The following is a 21,498-nucleotide window of genomic DNA, read 5'->3' on the forward strand; positions in this document are numbered from 1 at the left end:
GTTTTAAATTCGAATTTGTTATTGCGTATTGGTTCGATTATAGAACGATTGTAAACGTTTCAGAAAATTGATCAAATTGAAAATAGTTCGTTTGATTTTCGGCAATTCTCTTCAGCGGTAGGTGTTATATAACAATTACTATGGTTATTGAAATATTGGATGTAAATGGGGTTTGCTTGCAAAACCTCCGCTGACGAAGTCGCGGGTAACAGCTAGTATATATATATAAATTTCTTAAAATACTTTTCAAGTTATTGGTTTTAAGTATATTTTCTTAATATAATTATTATTTTAAAACAAACTTTTAATGTTAGTTCTTAAATAGTAATAGTTTAATAATCATCATAGAAATAATTATTTTATATTGTTTAGAACATTTCATTTCAGTTTTAAACACAAATTCTGAATAACTTGTAATTTGGTCAATGCTGATTTATTATTTATTTTATTATAAGCATAAATTTTTTAGAATGTGATTGGGATCTTTATAGAGCAATTACATTCTGTGCTCATCAAAATGATATGATGCAATAATAATTTCTTAGTTCTAAAGTGTTTTTGAATTGGAACTAACAATATCAAGTATATCCAATCATTGATTAAATTACAACAAATTTAGAATTGTTTTAAAATATTTTATTTTATTGTAATTTATTTTATACTTTCTTTACTGTGAAGTGAAGTCCTCAGTGAAGCAAAAAAGCTCTACAAACAATTTATTTGATCTTCAAAATTATATTGCCTATATAATATTTGGCAACTTTCCAATTTTTTTTATAAACTGGAAAATTGAGAATAAATGTAAAAATATCTAATACTGTCTACAGTTTTACTTTTATTACAAAAATATGCAACAACAGTTACATTAAAAATATTGTTTATAAAACTTTATCCATACATTGTCTAGAAATTTTTAAATTATAAAATTAAGTAATGTTCTGAATCTAAGTGTAATATCTGATTCTTTTCAAAAGTTCAGTATGTTTAAAAATGTTCTATATGAATAGAAGTAAGTTATATGTATGAAAAAAATTTTTGTTGTATTTGCTGTTAAACAAAATTTTGTTAAGATTGTGTTTTTCTATACATATTGAATTTTTTAAATATTGAATGTTAATGTAATAAATAATTACTGAAATTTAAATTTCAAATATACTGCCTAACGAAAAATTTTTATTAATATTTATTAGCATAGCAGTTAGTTATTCCACTTACATTCTTTATTTTTATCCATAGATGTTTGAAGAGAGGCATCATCTACTTCTGCTTTGGAATTATTTTCAGATTTTAAAAGTGGAATAATTGGTTTGTGGATTGAGGTTTCAGTATTTTGATTGGCAGTGTTGATACTTAATTTAATATTGTCAGCCATTGTATTATGATTTAAAGTATAATCTTTAAACCATTCAGGATAAATACTGATTATTGTTTCCAGCAAATCCTGATCGAGTTGAATTCCCCAATATACTTGCTTATCTCCTGTTCCTGTAAAAGCAATAAATTGAAATATCTATTAAATGCAACAATAAATTTTAAAATAAATATTTTAAAAAAGATATGGCTTAAAATATTCTTCATAAATTAGAGACAGGTCATAATTAGTACAAGTAATGCATTACATGAAAATATCATACTATTTAAGCAATTATAACAAATCCATGTGATTGGTTTCAACATACTGAATATATTTTAATTTAAAATTTTTACTAGACATTCTGCTTTTAATATAGTATAACAGCTAAAAATAATCAAAATGTACTAATTAACCAAGGATCAATTAAAATCAAAGAAATAATATAAAAAGAAAAAAAAACCATTTTAAAAAATCCAGTAAAATTTTAGTCATAACTGAGAAACATTTCAGTTTTTACAGTTGATTTACTGGTATAAACAAACATTAAACAAAAACATATTTATCAGTTTCTAACATTATCAATCAAAGTTCAATTCTATATTGATTTTGTACTATTTAAACTCATACTAATCACACCCTACATTATTATTTTTATTATTGTTGTTAGCAGATTGTCCTTTTCATGCTAGGCACAGATATCAACAAAGGCAAAGTCAAAAATAGCTACTGAAAAACCTTATTTTGTTTAGGCCATTGATTAATAGCATCTGAATATGTATCTTGTTTAGTATTGATTTTTTCTGCTATGTTTTAATAGGCTTTACGAAGAGTGTGCACGTGCACATGCACACACCTAGACTTGTATAGTCTATGTGGTATGATTCCTGGGCAAGAGAGAATTACAAATATGATATCTTATCCATTTGCAACATGCACTTTATTTCATAGGTTAGTTTTAAATATTTAATAATTTTTTTGCTACATATATTTTATTTTGTTTATCAATGAATGTGATACACTTTTGCTTACGGATTATGGCTCAATTATAGTATATTTTGTGTGTTTTTGTTTTCTAAAACTGTCTACAGTCTGTTTTTATAGTATGCTTATTAGTTGTTAACAATGTGTGTCACTTAGTGTAACTATAAATATTGTTATCAGTCATCTAGTATCAGATTCAATATGTCCCAAAACATATAAATTAAACATTACAAAACTTTCAATTATTGTAATCAGAAATTTACTCATCATTAGTAATATGAAGATAATTATAAGTTTGAATTTATTTAGATGGTTAAAGATAGCCAGAACATAACAGTTCCAATAAGAACATTAGCACAATAGTCAGAATGAACTTAAATCATTCAATCATGTAAGATGTTTACTCTTAATACATTAAACATTCATTTTAATCTTGTACTCTTTACTATACACAGTACAATAGTTTAAATTTTGATTTCTAGCACTTGTTATTCATTTATAGACCAGCTATTTGCTGTTGAAGACTACTGTGATCTTCAACTAAGTTTAATTAATATACAGTTTGTACTGTGCTTCTTAACATGATGGAAGACAAAATTTACCTCTCAAAGATAAACTTGAAATTTTAGAATGCAGTGTTTTATTTTGGAGTTCTAGTTCTATATATATCTAATATATAATTCCAAATGAATATTTATTGCTTTAAATATGAGTTACTACCTACAGTGCAGCTGAATGAGAGTTAAGTTAATCTGCTGTTGTATTCTTTTGTTATTCTGTTTTATTTGTGAGTTCTATGAGCCTGTTAGAATCCTAAATATTTATAGACTCATCTTCATCCATGCATTCAATGTTATTTCCATTTCTGAATTCAAAGTTTTTCATCTTCAGAATTCCTTTTCCTATGAGCAATTTTGTATTTGTTTAAGACAGGCATGGCTGACAAATTGACTGCTATTAAGTTGTCATCCTTTTTGGTCAATTATGGATAATATGGCTTGTTAAAACATGAAAAATATTTATAATTTCCATAAAAATATAGATATCATATTTCCACCATAAAAACTGTTGACTATCACTGTAGGTTGTTAATGCTGTGCTATGTGAAATTATATAAGAAAAGACAAAAAGAGCACAGGATGTTGAACAAGTAACAAAAATCAGAATGTGTGCTCTTTGTATCAATAGTTGTATCTTGATTATGTTGTTATTTTAGAAATTGTCATGCTGTGACCAAACAATTTCAGTTATGTGCACAATGTAAGTGTGCCAAAGAGAAGCAAAACTTATAATTTGTAAAATGAGTGGAAATTAAATTCTTTTTTGCTACTGTAAATGGTAAATGCTGCTATGGTAGTGTTTCTTTATGCAGTACTGCTCAATTGTTACAGAGCAAAGCATTTCTAAATGAAGTGCTATCATGTAGCAAAGCATTTCTAAATGAAGTGCTATCATGTAGCAAACCATTTATAAATATTTGTTGCAAAGAATTGCTGCAGCAAACAAAGCAGCTTTTATGTCCACTACACATGTAAAGCAAAATAGACTATCATATGTATAATGTGATATTATGCTGTAAAAATAAAGTTGAAGTGACTGTTGATAAAAAATATTATGGAAAGATTAAGGATTAAGTTTTCTAAAATGACTCTAAATGCCATATAAAGAATAGGAAAATACTATATCTTAAACTAATTATCTATCTTCTATCTCTCTACTTTGTTTGCATTTTAGGAAAAAGAAATGTTCAATTCTTAATCTCTCTTTTTTGTTATATTGTAGTTCTTTAACTAGAACACTACTTTCGGCTATAACTGAAATTACAGAATAGATTACGACATCTGTGTTTAGCCTGAGCAGAAAGTATTTCTAAACTATAATGCAGCAACTTGCAGCAATAGCTACTCATGACATCATTTTCACTACATTCTCACTACATAAAGAAACATGGCCTATTTAGTTTGTGCTTTAATGTCTATCAAAATGAACTTCTGGAAAGTCAACAACTATGCAATAAATTAATATTTGCAGTGTAATTTTATAAGAACAGGTTAATAATTTCTAAAAGAATAAATAAACTATGATGATTGTTTATTAATACTTTTGACTCAGTAAAGGCTATCACATCCCACTAAAGTTAGTCAAGCCTGATTTAGACCAAACTCCATTTCCATGTCAATGGATTAATTGTGTAATAATTTTTAATAGATGATTTAGTTGTGTTTCTGTGGTTACATAGACTTTTTATGTCATCCACATACAGCTGGTGAGATAAACACAACAAAACAACACTACATATGTTTTCATTGATGGACGCTATTCTTGATGTTTTTGTTAGTAACTGTTGTTAAGGTATTGTGTCAGTGAGTGTTTTGATCTTCAATGTGATATATATAGTCTTGTCGTGTGTTGAGGTATCTGTTCTGAAACTTGTTATTTGATATGGTTAAGTGCTGTTCTAATCAATAATCCTTTGTTATTTAACAGTGAAATGTGGGCATTTTTGTATGGCTTTTCCGTACAGATGATGCCTATATGCTATTATGTCTGTTTTAAGTTTTATGATAGTGTATTAAGTACAGATGATGAATTCATTCATTTCTTCATCTGTTGATCTGGTTTTCTGGCCTTGTTGATCAGTAGTTGAATTGAATTAAAATGTATTGGTTAAGTTTGTGAGTGTTATCCATTGTGTATAACCCCCATATTCACCAATGCAAGTTAAACAGAGAGTTGACAAACTCCAGTTTAGATGAAACTCGAAGTCAGATTACGAGTTACTCTTCTTTCATATTCAGATAAAAATAAAACTCTTAGAGTTTCGCTACTCTAAAGTTAATGTTTTATAACAATCCTGCATTCGAGATTAAACAAATCTTTCGTAAGCAGAGTCTTGATTGGTTGAAAGCAAACACGTGTAGAAAATGGCAGAAGTGAAATGGAAAATAGTGCATGCCGTAATTTTACTAATTTTGAGAAGGAAATTCTACTCGAATTAGTCAAAAAGTATAAATCTATAATTGAAAAAATAATTTTTCGGCAATGTAGAAACTAAATTGTGACCAATTCATTCTATTATTTTCTTACGCTCTCTTTTGGCAAACAATATCGACATAGAAAGTCATAATCGTCCAACTGTTCAAGGTCATTTCTTCTTCGAGAAATAATCCACCGACTACTCATGTTCCATACAATCTAATAATCTAGATATTTCAGATTTTCTAGCATCTCAGCTTCACCCTCATCAAATGTCGCCATTTTTCCCCTGAAATAGATCTCTCTGTGCAGGCATCAAACCCAGAGTTATTGTCTACTTGCCGATTTTCTAGAGTTAGAGTTAGGGTTATTGTGTTTGACACGAGATTCGGAGTTGGTGAATACCAATAACTCGAGAGTTAACCCTAACTCTAACTCGCGTTGGTGAATATAGGGGTAAGTGAAGTGATGATTGTGATGCAGTAGTTGTACTTGAGCCAGTGCAGTACTGGCATATTTTTCAAATATGGTCCACAAATACAGAAATTGTTAACCCAGGCAATGTTCAAGCCAGTATTATTCCAAGAACATGTCACACTCACTTATTTTCTCCATAGAAGTAAATGTGCTTACATATTTAAAGCCAGTTAATTACATATCAGCATGTTTAGCAACTGTCCAGTTTGGTTCAGATGATGCTTGAGGATCAGTTTTAGCTTCAGTTCTTCCCGTGGTCTTTATTAGTATGAAAGCCCCTACTGAAACATTATACTCCTACCAAACCTTTTAAATTTATGTTTATTGTAAAATATATACACAGTAGGACTCCATTATCTGAAGTAATGTGGACCAATGTTACCTCAGATAACCATAGCCATTTCGGATTAAAAATTATGAATATAAAAGATTTATATATTATATCACTTTTAAGTCTCTTTATACATTATTGAATGTCATTGTAAGAACAACATTTTTCGTATCATTTATTATACAACTTGCATATACAATAGTTTTGATTGCCAAGTTGCAGATATGGAAATGGATTCTTTACTGTTGAAACAATTACCTTTAAGTGTTGCAACAAATATCTCAAAAGCCTCAAGAGTCCTTAGCTTATGATTATCGAATTTCCATTTTAAAATCTTGGCTTCAATTCGAAACCATAAGCTAAGGACCCTTGAGGCTTTTGAGATATTTGTTGCAACACTTAAAGGTAATTGTTTCAACAGTAAAAAATTCATATCCAAAACTTGGCAATAAATACTGGATAATCTATTAAAAGAAAGTGGCAACCAATAATTAAAAATCCATGTATTACAAGATATTTGTATTTTATTTTACATTGTTTATTTACAAAATAATTTCAAGAATAAACATGTATATTATTGTAGTTACATTTTAATAAGAAAATTTGGCTCACATTAAAGTTAAAAGATAAAACACAACAGAAACAAATCATTTTGTACTATGTTATTTTTTTTAAACTTTTAGGAATTACAATATAAGTAAAATAGTACATTCACTCACATTTTTCTTTTCTTTTTTTTTTTTTTGGATAATGCAGAATCTTGATTAATTTGGGTTTGAATAATTAGAATTCTACTTTATATTCAAATTAAAATCTAAATTATGTATATTTTGATCATCTAAATTATAATATTTAAAGTATATATTTCTTACAAAATTACACATTTTTTTTTTAACAATTCCTGCTGAGAAATTTTACTAGTATATGAAAATGTAAGTATCAATTAAAATACATTAAATAAACTATTTGAAAAAGTCAAAATTTTAAACAAGAAAATTTATGAGCATTGTTATAATTCATATAAAACATCTACATATATACAGATGAACCTATCTTGAATCTCATGGGAATGAGAAAAATAATTTGAGATAAACAGGTTGAAATATAGAAGTTCCTTTACAGTAAACAGTAATAGATTTGATAGAAATAAGGTATTTTATTAAGACAATAGCAAGTACTGTACAATATATATCTGTATTAGATACTGTATAAATAAAAACATTTTTGACATAAAAAATAGTTTTCAGCAGTTTCTGATGTCCGATTTTTTTCAATCAATAAGATGTAAGCCAATAAAAAAAAACAGCAGCATTAATTGCAACTATATACTATATTGCGAGAGCTATTTCTCAATTACAATTTATACTATCAAAATGTAGTCCCCCAAGCTTTGAATTTGTTATTGACACTTCAGTCCATAATTTGAGATATACAGGTTTTGGGAGAAAATATTCAAAATAAACATAGAAAATATAATGAATTTAGGCTGAAAATGCAGGTGGAAAATACATTTCAAGATAAAGAGGTTTGAATACAGATTTTAACTGTATATGAAGTATTGTTTTGTATTTGAAGTATTGTATACACAACATACTTCACATTCTGTTGTATTACAACAGATTAGGTTCCATAAAGCAAATACCACCTTAAAGCAAACTTTACGATGGTATTTACTTTATTGTAGTGGCCTGTATTTGTCAGTACAAATAAAAGCCTAAAAACACACTGTATTTACACAATTTATTAAATATACAATAGTATTAGGCCTAAACAAAATATAAGTAAATAAATAAAAACCCCAAAAACCTTTTAAAAGCAAGGCATGTACTGAAAATAATGAACATGAATACAGTAGCTGCCGTAGAAATTGCACAATCTATTATACAAGGAAGTATACCAGTATTTCTTTTATCCCAATTCTCAATGAGCAAAAATTAGCATAATATTGTCACAATATCAGGCTGCAATTTTTAATATTTTTAATTTATTTAATTTCAAATATGCACTCTTGATCTCAAGTTAGTAGTGTTTTGCCACTGTACACCATACTTTTACTGATAACACTCTCATGCCTGTCATCTATGTAACTCTGTTCTGGAAAAACTTTATGAATTGAAATCATAACTTCTGGTCTAGACCAGATGTATAATATAATATATATATATTATATTATCTTAATTAACTATATATATATATATATATATATTATATATAGTTAATTGGAGCCTCAAGCTTTCCATATCTGGTTTCGACTTTCATCTATCTAGCACTGTTCTCAATATTAAGGATGGACAGACAGTTGGACGACAGTGGAAATTTACAGGTCTGCAATTTTTTCAAATTGCAGCCCAATAAGAATGTTCATTGCCTTGTATACCAAAAAGTATTAACTATGCTACTTTACATATCTGTACACTATTATTGCAATTTGTATAATATATGTGGTACAGAGAAGGAACCAGGAAGAAATACACTTACAATGCTACATAAACTGTTATTTTACACCAAGCCTTACCAATACTGTCAACGAGCAATGTTGTAAGAATTTGCTTTTCACAGTAATGGCAGAGAAAAAAATAACTAAAGAAGGAGATTTATAGCAAAAGTAGAAATGAAAAACATAACATGAGCAATTATTCCTCATATGTATGTATGTATAGATTATTGCTGATAATATTCGAAAGTTGATCTTTTATTTCCTGTTTGATGTATAGAATCAAAATAAGATAAAGTTGTATAGGATATTTGAAGAAATTTGTCCACTATATTGGAGTATTGTAAAGCTATTATTAAGGTTCAAGTTAGCTCTACAAAGTATTAGAATCTCATTTAATTAATTTGCCAAACTTTCAAAAGTTTTTTATACTTAGCCAAGCTAAGCAAAAACATCTTTTTCAATCTGGTGTCACCAGATTTTTATTTGTTTTTGTGGGATCACATTGCAGTTTTACAATATTTTTATTTAAACAAGTACTATATGAGGTCTTTCAGATGTTAAAGTTAGCAACTTCAATCACATGTGGAGCCATTACAACCTATCCAACATGGATCACTTTTTAATTATTAATAGTAGACCAGTATTAATTAGTAGTCGTTGACTAGTCTCTTCTGGGAGGAGGTCAACTATTACTTTTGGTCAAATTAACTTCAATCCCCTTCTGCAATAGTCCCATCTTTCTATAGAACCAGTGGTATGGTGGCTTTCGAATAGGAAAATGACATAATAGCAGGTTACTTGTGAGAACAAAATGTTTTAAGTGGTTTGAGGGTGCTGAGTTTAAATATTTGGTCCTTTTTTTTTTGTTGCAAAATTTTATTTGTTGGCAGATATTCAGCTGTGAATGGAACAGTTTGTTAGAGCAAACATAAAAAAATATATATGATATGATATATTAAACTTTTTAAGATATTTTTAATTACTGTCTACTTGACCAATAAAATTGTGCCATTTTGCAACATCCATGTATCGTGATAAACATGACAATGGTAAGCTGAATTCACCAAATTTTTATATGGTTTTCGTTTTAATATTTGTTATATCATAGTATTTGGTTTATATAATTACAAAGATTATCACGTAAGAGTTTATCACACTGAGTGATCAATCAAACACATTTTAAAAGTTCTTTATTCCTCTACTGTACACAATTTAAAGAATTTTTAAAATGTGTTAGAGTGGGCACTCAAAGTGATAAACTCTTACATAATATAACATTTGTAAATATATAAATCAAATACTATAATATAATATAAGGGTTAGTAGTACAAAATAATCTAATAATTTTAATGTTTGTACTTATTTTTTGCCCAGGCAAAGTCAGGCTTACCTGCTAGTTTTTTTCTATTTAACTGCTTAAAATTTATTCTAATGCTTATCATTATTATATATTTAATTATTATTATTTAATAAAAGAAAAAACTTTTTGACAGCCATTTTGTATTTTCAATACCACAGTTTATATGACTTGGTCTCAAATATTTCATTTTTTTTTCTGTTTCACTTATAAACTTACAATAAACTGCAAATTAACATAAATAAAAAAACAAACACACAACACTAAATGCCATGTTTTCAACATCACTTCAGAGATACAAGGTACAATATGGACTAAATATTTTATTGTATTGAAAAGAATTTTTAACTGAAATATTTAATTAATTAATTAATAATAATTAATATATTTCTTAATCCATATCATATCATATATAAATATTCCAGAAATAAAATCTATAATTATCATTAAAGTGTCTTTATTCACTTTTCAAGTTTNGAATACGATAAAGGCCATTATTAACAAAAGAATGGATATGCACAATATATGTCTTTAAATATAAAAAGACAAATTTGAGTTCAGAATAATTATTTTGAAATGTTTTTCTTTAATATATTGATAAAGTAAGTAAATTATATTTATTGAACCCACTTTTTTAAACTGAATCAAAAAGATTTAAAATCTTACATAATACGAATGAATTGATTTCAAAATGCTTTCATATTCTTGAATAATATTTATTCTGTTAACATGTTTAATGGATAACAGTTTATATAATCTTAAATATAAATTAAAGTTAGATAAAAATCACATGGTATAAAAAAATTATTAAAAAAGAGATTGGAGACAGATTAAATGAGTCAAGAAACTGGAATTTTGTCATAGTCAGCTGAATGCAGAACTTAGGTGATGTATGTCAAGGAGGATGAAGTGTGTGTGGCAAAAAGCCAAGCAGACAGGCTGGCACCCAAACCCCTTTATACCCTCCAACTTTGTTCAGATATGACAAAATGAATGAAGTATAAAAAATTCTAATTTTTTTTATTTTAAAATATATCACTATAAATACAAAAACCATAAAAAAATATTTACGCATGTTAAATATTAAACATTTTACATATTTAAAATTTTTAATTTAGATAAGATATGAAAGTGCATTAATTGCTATTATTATTGTAACTATAATATTGCCTTCAGTGTTTCAAATTTAAATGAAAAAATTTAAATAAAGTTGTAAATCAATTATATTTATTAATATTTTCTTTATTTAAAAAGCTTTCAAGATTTATTCATGCTTATTATAAACTTTAATTAGGCTATATTAAATAGTATTATTATATTTTCTCAGATATGCATATCTCTCTAGAAATATGTTAAACTATAAACAAAAATATATATCTTTTGTAATTGTTTTGATGAATAAATACATTAAATGTTTACAAAAGAAACATCAAAATTATAAAATATTAATATAATTCAAACATGTCAGATCATCTTCAAAATTATAATAAACTTTTTTTAAGAATCTTTTCATTCAACAAATTCTTAAAAATAATCTTACTTTCAGACAAAACATGTTTACGTTAATTTTAAATTTAATTATATTCTGATTAAGTTTATAAAATTTATATATTTACTTTATGTCAAATCATTTATACTTAGACTATTAATTTATTTAGTTATTCTAATTATTATTATATAAATTAGAAGGTATATAAAATCAGTTTAAAAATTTTTCAGGTTACTGTTAAATGAATTTTCTTTTACATCTGACAATATTCAAATGAAAATGATCATATCTTACAGTATTTTAAGAAAAATTATCTTAAATGAAATTAGAATGGACTCAGTATTTTCAATTCAAATGAATTCTTTTTGAATAATTAAACTATAAGATTTAAATTATGGGAAAAATTATATATAAATATAAAAAAAAGTTTAACAACTAGTTAAAACAGTTGTTAAAAATTTGATGTTCATATTATACAACTACATTTCTTTGTAGATTATACCAATAATAAATAGTCACTATACATTTGTGTAAACAACTCACACATTTAAAAACTTTCTAGAACTATAAACTTTGTATAACCTCCCTACCTAAAAGCATTGAAAGCATGGCATTATCTGAATGCAGTTCAGAAGATGCTATCTCAAACTTCCCTTGAAAAAATTTTATTTCATATTTGTTATAATTACATCTGCAATGAACTGCTAAAGTAAGTAAAATAAAAGAAAAGAAATACTTAAGATGTAACTTCCTACATTACAAAAATACTGAATATATGTATTGATTTTAATTTTTATTCTAAAAGCACTATCTTTAATGACAAGTATGTAAAAATTTATATTAGAAAAAGACTATGGAAATTAACTTGAAAGAAATAAGCAGCTCAACTAAGATTTAAAAAATTTTAAAATAAATATTTACACATTTTATTCAAAGAAAATATAACTCATACATCATTGATAAACTTTTAAAATGCAGCCTTTTTATTTGTTTTTCCAAATGTTTTCGGTCATTTTGAATGGTCTTCCTCAGGAACAGAAAAATCAAATTATTCTGATTTTACTTTCTATAGAGAACTTTCTTTTGGAACATTTAAACATTTGAATTTTTGCATCTAGTGCACAGGCTCGTACAAAAAGAATAACAATTTCTCTACTGTTTGTCCCTTTTTTCGTACTAAAATTATCATATATGCCTGCTCTCCACGCTGTTGAGACTTTACTCGACACACTGTAGTTTATTGCTAATCCTTCCTGGTTTGTCTTATGTATTTGCCATGCTTCAGCATATTTCAGATGTCTCTTGTCTTGGATATCTTGTATTATTTTAGTTATTTCCCAATCCACTATGACCCCTGTCAGGTCTGCTATAACATACATTGCTAGTGCTGTTATTGGCTGCTCGTTCTGAACGTAGTTTACAGAAAGCTGACTTATAACCCACTATTAATACCATGAATCTCCCACGACCCTGCAAGCTATAAAATAGCAGCATTCCGAGCACTTACAAAGAGAGCATACATGCACTGCAGCAAACCTCAAGACAGAATTAGAGAATTAGATCACATCAAAGAACTAGCTAAGCAGTGTTGTGTCAGCCAGAATACGATAAAGGCCATTATTAACAAAAGAATGGATAATAACAAAGTTAATGAGCAGGAAAAATAGAAGGCTACACTATGATGGAATACATAGCACCCCTAAGCAAAATTTACGAAGAAATAGGAGCAGCAACAAACAAAAAGATAATTTTTAAAAAGAATCCAACAATATACTAAATGCTGTGTACAGACAAGCAAGACATAGACCAGAACCTGATACCAGGAGTTTACAGAATACCAGTACAAGATGAAAGGCAACAAAAAGAGCTATACTACATCAGAGCCATGGAGGTCATTGAAAGAAAGGCTAAAAGAGCATAAAAGGAACAAACAGAACAAGCAGCCAGTATGAGCACTAGCAACATATGTTATAGCAGACCCGACAGGGGTCATAGTGGATTGGGAAATAGCTAAAATAATACAAAAGATCCAGGACAAGAGACATCTGAATTATGCTGAAGCATGGCAAATACATAAGACAATCCAGGAAAGATTAGCAATAAACTACAATGTGTCGAGTAAAGTCTCAACAGCGTGGAGAGCAGACATAATATGATAATTTTAGTACGAAGAAAAGAGAAACAGCAGAGAAATTGTTATTCTTTTTGTACGAGCCTGTGCACTAGATGCAAAAATTCAAACGTTTAAATGTTCCAAAAGAAAGTTTGCTATAGAAAGCAAAATCAGAATCATTCTATTTTTCTGTTCCTGAGGAAGACCATTCAAAATGGCTGAAAACATTTGGAAAAAGGAATAAAAAGGCTGCATTTTAAAAGTTTTTCTTTCGAGGTATGGGTTGTATTTAAGTGCAGTTACAGAAGAGTGTATAGAAAATATATTATTGTAATTTCATATGGATAACTTTAATAGAAATTTAAGAGCACTGTCTATTGGCATTAATAAGGTTTTTATAAGTAAAACACAAAATAAATACAAAATATTTCACAAGCACTTTCGACATGTATAGAATGTCTTCTTCAGGTAAAACAAGGAAGTTTCATTTTGCCTGAAACAAAATTTTTTCGTTTTACTAATCAAAATCTTATCAATGCCAATAGACAAGGCTCTTAAACTTTTATCTGTTAAGAATCTGGTGTGAAAAATTATTAATTTCAGTAACTTGAGTAAGGTATACTCTGCAAAAAATTGATAAAACTGAAATAAAACCTTTATATACTCTATATATTTTGCACTCCAAAGTAGCTACGGACAACACAACACTGATATGCAGTTTAAATTTCATTTCTTTTCTCTGTTTCATATCCATTAACAGTTGATTGTAAATACTTTATAATCAAGTAAAATAAAAAAAAAAAAACAGAATATTTAAGATGAAATATTCTAAATTTTATGTATTGAAATTACAAATAGGTTGCCAAATAATAATTTTTTTTATTGTTTGTTTCATTTCTATTCTATTTATCAAATTATCATCCATAAATTTATAAGAATAATTATAATTATTTTTGAGTTCATTTTAGCATTTATAATAATAATAATTATTATTATTATTATTATTATAAATGCTAAAATAAACTAAAAAAAAGTAAATAGAAAAAAAATTTTAATGTCAATAATATCCTCATGACATGGCTCTTAGAGTCAATTCTCAGCTCTTACTTGATATATGAAGTAGAGAACTAACATATGATAGAAGTTACAACCAGCTTCTAAATACAGTCAAACCTAGGACGATCCATATGCAACAACCAAAACTAGTTTGGACTCAAATTTTTTAACAAACAATCAGTTGCACTGCCAATGATACACTATAACATAAATGTTAAATGTAATACTGTAATGAGCAATAAACATATATTGCATAAATGTAAAAAACTTAGTTATTGTTAACTATAATCCAGGTTCGTATCATTCATTATTGCCCAAAAAGGAAACTAATTTTATGCAGAGTTGCCGAAGTCCAGGATGATAATCATAAAATTGAAGTAAGAATAAAGTAAAAATAAATTAAAAGTAAAATCAATTCCACATAAAAATTCTATCAATGTGACTTTTGATAATTTTGAGCACATTACATATCCATATGTTTCTATTCATCTTTAGTGTAAAAATTACCACAAAATTATAATACCATCTTTGTTTTAATAACTTAATATGGCCGGTAAGCATTAAAAAGAACCTTCTGATTATAGTATATATAGTGTATATAAACAGTATTACATAGGTTTGTGTATGGTGTTGGAAACAATAACCCTTTATTACTATTATTTTTTTTATATTCTACTTACAACTAACAATAAAATTTTCTTATAAGTCAGGAATTACTGGTAGCTAATAGTTAACTGAGGGCCATTATGCAAAGAAAAGAAATTTGTCAGCTTTCAAAATACAAGTTCAACTTTCTAGATTTCAGCCAATAATGGTTATTGGATTAAAACTTATTGTTTGATAGAAAACAAGTAAATGGCTCTAACAGCATTGACTGAAATGAGAATTGATGGACACAAAATGAATGAATGAGAAAAACTAAAGGTGAGGAATACATGAATATGACTTTGGTGATTTCAAGAAAAATTGCAAAGACATAATAAAATATGAAGGATCCTGTAGGCCTATTTAAGTTGTCTATAAAAAAGCTGTTTGATAAGTTTATAATTGGAAATTAAAATCAGCAGATAACCTGTACATATAAACAATTTGTAATTTATAATTATTACTTTCAAATTATAGTCCGATGATTTACAGTAGTTTAGTTTGTTAATTTTAAGCACGTACAGGTTATTACACCAACAATGTGTAATAACCTGTACATGCTTAAAATTAACAAACTGAACTTTTAAATACAGATAATCTACAATTTATTCAGGCAAGATTATTCAGATTTAAACATAGTAACATGTTTCAGCATGCAAACAATTTTCCACATTTTCTGAACACTGTTGACAACTTTCAACCAAAGTTATTTAAGTATCTTGTAATAAATTGCGAAATCAGCAAATAAGCCACAAAATTGCATAACCTGCACTTAATTTCAAATTAACTGTTTTTAACAGAAAGCCTGCAGATTATCCACACAAAAACACTAGCTTTCTTCAGTAGTAATTGGATTAACTTTTACATAATTAAACAACAGAATTTAACAGAGTATTTATGCTTGAATAGAGAAATGCACTTAAAAATTATATATGTAGGGGAGGACAGGGCAACTTTGGCACGATAAGAATAAGTTAAATTTTGTATAACAAATACTGCTGTAAACTGAAAGAAAAGCATTGTTTATTGTCTACCAGAATGTAACCTTACCACAGAACTAGTTAAAATCAGTTTGGAAATAAAAATAATCATAATAATAATAACTTTATAAAAGATAGCAATTGCCAAAGTTGCCCCCATACCAGGGGCAACCTCAGCAAGTATATAAATTTGTGTTATTAACAATGTATAAGTTGGAATTCACTATTAAAACAAAGAAATACAAGTCCAAAAACCTATTTAATATTATAACAACAAAATACAAGTTCAAAGGCATATTTAAGTAAAGAAAATGTAAACAAAAATTAATTATGAAAAAAATCAAACAGATAATAAATGAAAACATTCTAATGCAAGTTAAAAGCAATATAAATGAATTAGTGAACTCAAACAGTAGAAATGAAATATGCTTAACAGCAAATTGTTTATGCCCAACACAACGCAAATAAATTGAACTCATTTTCATCATCAGTACAGTCACGAACCCACAGTTCACACTTTAAGCACATAATCCACTTTTCCTGGGTAGTTCCATATTATTCATTGCAATATATGCAATAAGTATTTTTATCATCATTTTCCAGTTCCTTAGGACTTTTCTGCCCTTTTTCTTTAGTGAACTTCGAATCCAATTTCTCCAAATCCATTGCCCTTCTGAAAGTTCCTAATTTTTTAACTTTAATCTTGGCTTTCTAATGTGGCTTTGTATGGGGATCCAGTTATTTCTTCTGCTTGTTGTTGTTTGCGGCCAAATCAAACCATAGCAAAACATGATCAGGAATAAGATTGGCCAACACTGCTGAAGATGTCCCAATAGTCATGATTTCAAAACATTAAGTGGAACCCTGAAAATAGGGTACCAAGCCATGATCTGGCCATGTGAATATCCTTCTAACAAGAAAAATAACTTTCATTATTATGGAATTATAACAAAACATGCCAATTCTATATAATGGAAGCAAAATATTATAATAAATTGAATGAAACAGACAACTTATTTGATATTTCAACTACATTTAATGGAGAACAACACAGACACCACACTCAACAAGCTGTCATTAAAAGTCAACTGTCTAACCTCTAAAGAGATTCGCCTTTTATTTTGTTTCAAAGAAAATTTAATTGACAAACTTGCCCTGTATGCTGAAATTACTTCATCCTCCCCTAATATTTTTCATTTATTAAGAGAGATGAATACTTGCAATTAATATCTTTTTTCCACAAAGTTTGTATAAGAACTAATCTTTGTTCTGAAAAGATTTTAGCATGACCTGTTTGTCTCAATGGATGGTGCCCTTCCGTAAAACATTTTTTACGAAGAATTGAAACTTAGTTTCCTGTGTTACATCTCCATTTGAAGACTGGCTGTATGGACACACTACTTTTGTAATATGCACTATTTCAAAACAATAGTTTTTGTTGTCCTTTGTATTTCATAGATCACATTAGATAGCTTCTTTGTAATTTTAAAAAGATCCAGATATTACTGGCTCTAATTTTTCCCTGTTCAGTGTTTTCATTTTTCAGCAGTATCAGGTCTCCTATGTTGAACTCATACCTCTGGTGTTTCTTATCATAATTTTTGTTTCAAAGATAGTAGTGATAAGTATTTTTAGTGTTATTTCTTTCTGTCTTTTAAATTTTTATGTTTGTTGTCTATTTGTTGTTCAAGTGGTGGTGATATGCTGCACAATAAAAATCTTAGCATGTATCTAATAACAGAGAATGGGGTGTCATTATATTCTTCTGTGACCTCTTAATAATTTTCTGCGCAATCTGTTGCTCTATGGACAATTTGTTGGTGTGAATATAATTTTATTCTTATTTTTAGAAAAGTGATTGATGACTCCTTGAATTTGATTCCTGTGTATTTATTGAATTAGGAGTTTTGGTTTATTGATTTGCATTGCTAAATTAATCAAGTTAATAAAGTCCTTGCTTTGCCTCTTACATGTCAACATAAATCTAGTACAGTGATCTACTGCTAATATGAAAATACTTCTTTTTAGAATTATATTGTGCAAACTTACCTACTGTATCTATACCAACAATATGGAAACATTCTTTTGCTGGTCCCAACTGCAAAAGCTGTCCCAATAACTTTTGTTCAGATAACTTATTTTTCTAGCCAACATGCTTTATTATTAGGTTTTCAACATTTTTTCTCATATTTGGCTAAAAATATCAAAGTGAAATAAGCAGAGTTTTTGGCTTTCTTTGTGTTTAAAATGTGTGTGTTTTCCAAGTTAACTCTTCCCTCAAATTATCAGGTACAAGAGTTTCTTACTTTATTCTGACACTTTAGAGATAAGATTATTTATGATTTTGCATCCTGCTGGAATTAATTAAGTCTTAATCTAAGAAATAATTGTTGTTGTTCTACTTCTGAAGTCTATAGTAGACTTAAATTAAGATTTTCATCAACTATTTCTTGCTCAATAAATGGATTCAGCAATAGATAATTGGCTTCCTTATTTTTCCCAATTACACAGGGTTGTTAAAGTTCCTTTATTTAGAGGTGCTGGAGCACATTTTAAGACTCCAAATGGAAATAAATTTGAACAGGTACTTCAAACAATGCACTTGCTGTTTATTGAAAAATACAGTACAAAACATTGTCAATAGATAGCACTGTTGCAATACAAATCACTTGAACAGCATTACAAATGTTCAGTGTCTTTCATTGTTGTCAACATTTTTCATTTGCAATAATGCATTTTCTACCATAGAAAACAAAACATCATCTCAAATTTCTAGAACACACTGTCTAATGCTATCCTTCAGTTGTGATATCTTTTACAACATACTTGGTTCTTCAAAACATTCCATAACCAGAAATCATATGAAATGAGGTCAGGTGAACAATAACAAAGGAAAATAAGTTGTCTGGAAACAACCTATTCATTTGTTTAGTGTCACCTTAACAAATTTTGAACAAAATGGGTGATGTGGGAGGGTGCACTTTGTGTGAATAAGATTTCCTGATAGCACCCACTGTTGAAGCTCTGGTATCCTGAAATTTGTTGACATGTCATAATACCACTATCCCATTATGGAATAGGTATGGATTCTAGGTAAAGTAACCTCTTAAGAAAAAATATAACCCAATGATGAAATTACTGCAAATCCACATCATACAGTACCCTTTGAAGAATGCAATGGATCTTTTGCATAACTTGAGGGTTTTCTGCTGCCCAAATGCAACAGTTGTAAATATTGACTTGCCCATTTAAGCAGATGTGGGCTTGTTACTAAAGAATGCTCCATATCCAAGTTTGATATCAACTGTTTTACATTAAAGGAGTTAAAGACAAAAAAAATCATTTATTGCTGAAAATTACTTTTCAGTATAATTCTTTTTTATCCGATAATATAGATACTGTAATCAGTAAAAACTTTTTCAAGATTAAATACTCGATAATTATATAATTATAATAAACATTTCTTATGGAAAATGTTCATTATAATTTTGATAAATTAGTATACAAATTTAAAAAAACCCCATTATTTCACTAAGAATTTCCTGTAAGAATTAATTGTTTGCCTTGTCAAACACCTTTACTTCATAAATTGCTATTCAACAGTCATATGTTTTAGAATAAAATTTATTTTACACTGTCTTTGGTATGGAATTATACACCAAATGGCAATTTTTGAGATAAAGAATAATTATTGTTTTTGTTGTTTAATTAATAATTTAATGAATAATTTGTTTTAGAATAATTATTTCTTATAGGAAATTAAGTTTCATAATGCAGTACTAGGAATGATTATTTAAAATTTTTACTGAATTCTCAATATTTTCTAGTTAACATTTATCAATAAGGAACACAATATGATAAAGATTTAGTTATTCCATCAATGAGAAATAATAAAAGTTTAATTTACATACAAAAATCAAATCTGTGTTACATTTCAAAATCATTTTAAAGCAAGCAACTAAATAAAACAAACACACACAATGTTTTTTGAAATTAGATCTAATAGAAAGAAATAATAAAAATTTTTAAATGAATTATATTTCACTGATAACTTTTAACATAGATGAAATGAATAATCAAGAATTTTGATTGTTATTCATTAAAACAATTCAGAAGAATCAAAATCAATAAAATTTAATTATATACTGATAGTATCCATCTGATCATCATCTGTTAGAATTTCTCTCTGTGTATTGTAATTTGTTGTGACAAGGTAAGATTGAAAAATCTACAAAATTTCTTATAAAAAATATCTATAACTCAAGTTTCTGGAAAGCATGAATTTTTTAATTTTTTCCAGCCACAGTTCAGAGGTGCAGAATTAGCAAAACATGCAAACAAAGTTTGGGGGAAATTAAAGCAACAAGAGAAAATTTGTATTAAAAAACAAATGATATTACAGCAATAACCACAAAAACATTATACTAAAATGACATCTTGGCTACATCTACAGACATTATTTTTTAATTGGGGAAAACTGCCATAGATAGATCTAATGTTTTAACATGGTCAATGACTAAATAATAAATCTAAAAAAATTAAGCATGCATAGACATTGAGTGTGAGAGGCATATATCATTACAAGACAATGTTGGTTGTACTGCCTGGTATGCATTTGACTGATTAGTCCTCAACCTTGTAACTGAACTCCTGTAGTGAGAAATTGTGGGAAGTGATGTTTACTTTATTTCTTATCAGTTTCCAGTCACCAGTTACATCATAGCCTACTTAGACTGATTTCACACTATAACCAGACTACTGAGCAGACTCCAAGTTGTGTTGCAATGACAACAGCAGTTGGTCAGCCAACTTGTAGTACTGGTCAGAAAGATTTAAAAATGTAAATATTTGTAGTCAGGTCAGAACAGTTGATGAGCTACAGCCAATAAAAGCTTTGCAACTACAATCAATCTAACTTTTGAATGTATGAAAACTATCAAATTAATCAAATATAATGTTACATTATAAATAATTCTTTTTTTTTAATATTCCCTCATAGCCTGTTTCTTCCAGAACTGCTTAAATTTTATATGGGAACACACAATACTTCAATATAAAAAAGCATTATCAACGTAAATGAGAAAAGATGGCAAAATTTAGACTTTTCAGAAGAATTTATAAGTGAAGTAAAATCGTATCCACAAATTTTAATCAGGCAGATTACAGTCGACCCTCCCTATAACACTGTTGATTTTTCCGTTTTATATGAATTCCGTGTTGTACGAGTCACTTAGATTTTACAAATACGTGTGCCGGGCTGTGAACAGTTCATGTATTTGTAAAATCTAAATGACTCATACAA

At 27.9% G+C, this 21,498-nt stretch overlaps 1 protein-coding gene across 2 annotated transcripts in view; it reads right to left on the reverse strand.

Moving 5' to 3' along the window:
- LOC111628981 (MKL/myocardin-like protein 1) overlaps window positions 1–21,498 on the reverse strand; it is an 81,761-nt gene that overhangs the window by 34,226 nt on the left and 26,037 nt on the right. For both annotated transcript variants that reach the window (XM_023372841.1, XM_023372840.1), the window contains exon 2: window positions 1,216–1,485. In XM_023372841.1, coding sequence (XP_023228609.1) covers window positions 1,216–1,372 — 157 coding nt within the window. In that variant the 5' untranslated portion in view covers window positions 1,373–1,485. The remainder of the gene's footprint in view (window positions 1–1,215; window positions 1,486–21,498) is intronic.

This window comes from Centruroides sculpturatus, unplaced genomic scaffold (genome assembly GCF_000671375.1).
Source record: "Centruroides sculpturatus isolate CEXI.00-Female unplaced genomic scaffold, Cexi_2.0 scaffold246, whole genome shotgun sequence".
NCBI classification, from domain to species: domain Eukaryota; kingdom Metazoa; phylum Arthropoda; class Arachnida; order Scorpiones; family Buthidae; genus Centruroides; species Centruroides sculpturatus.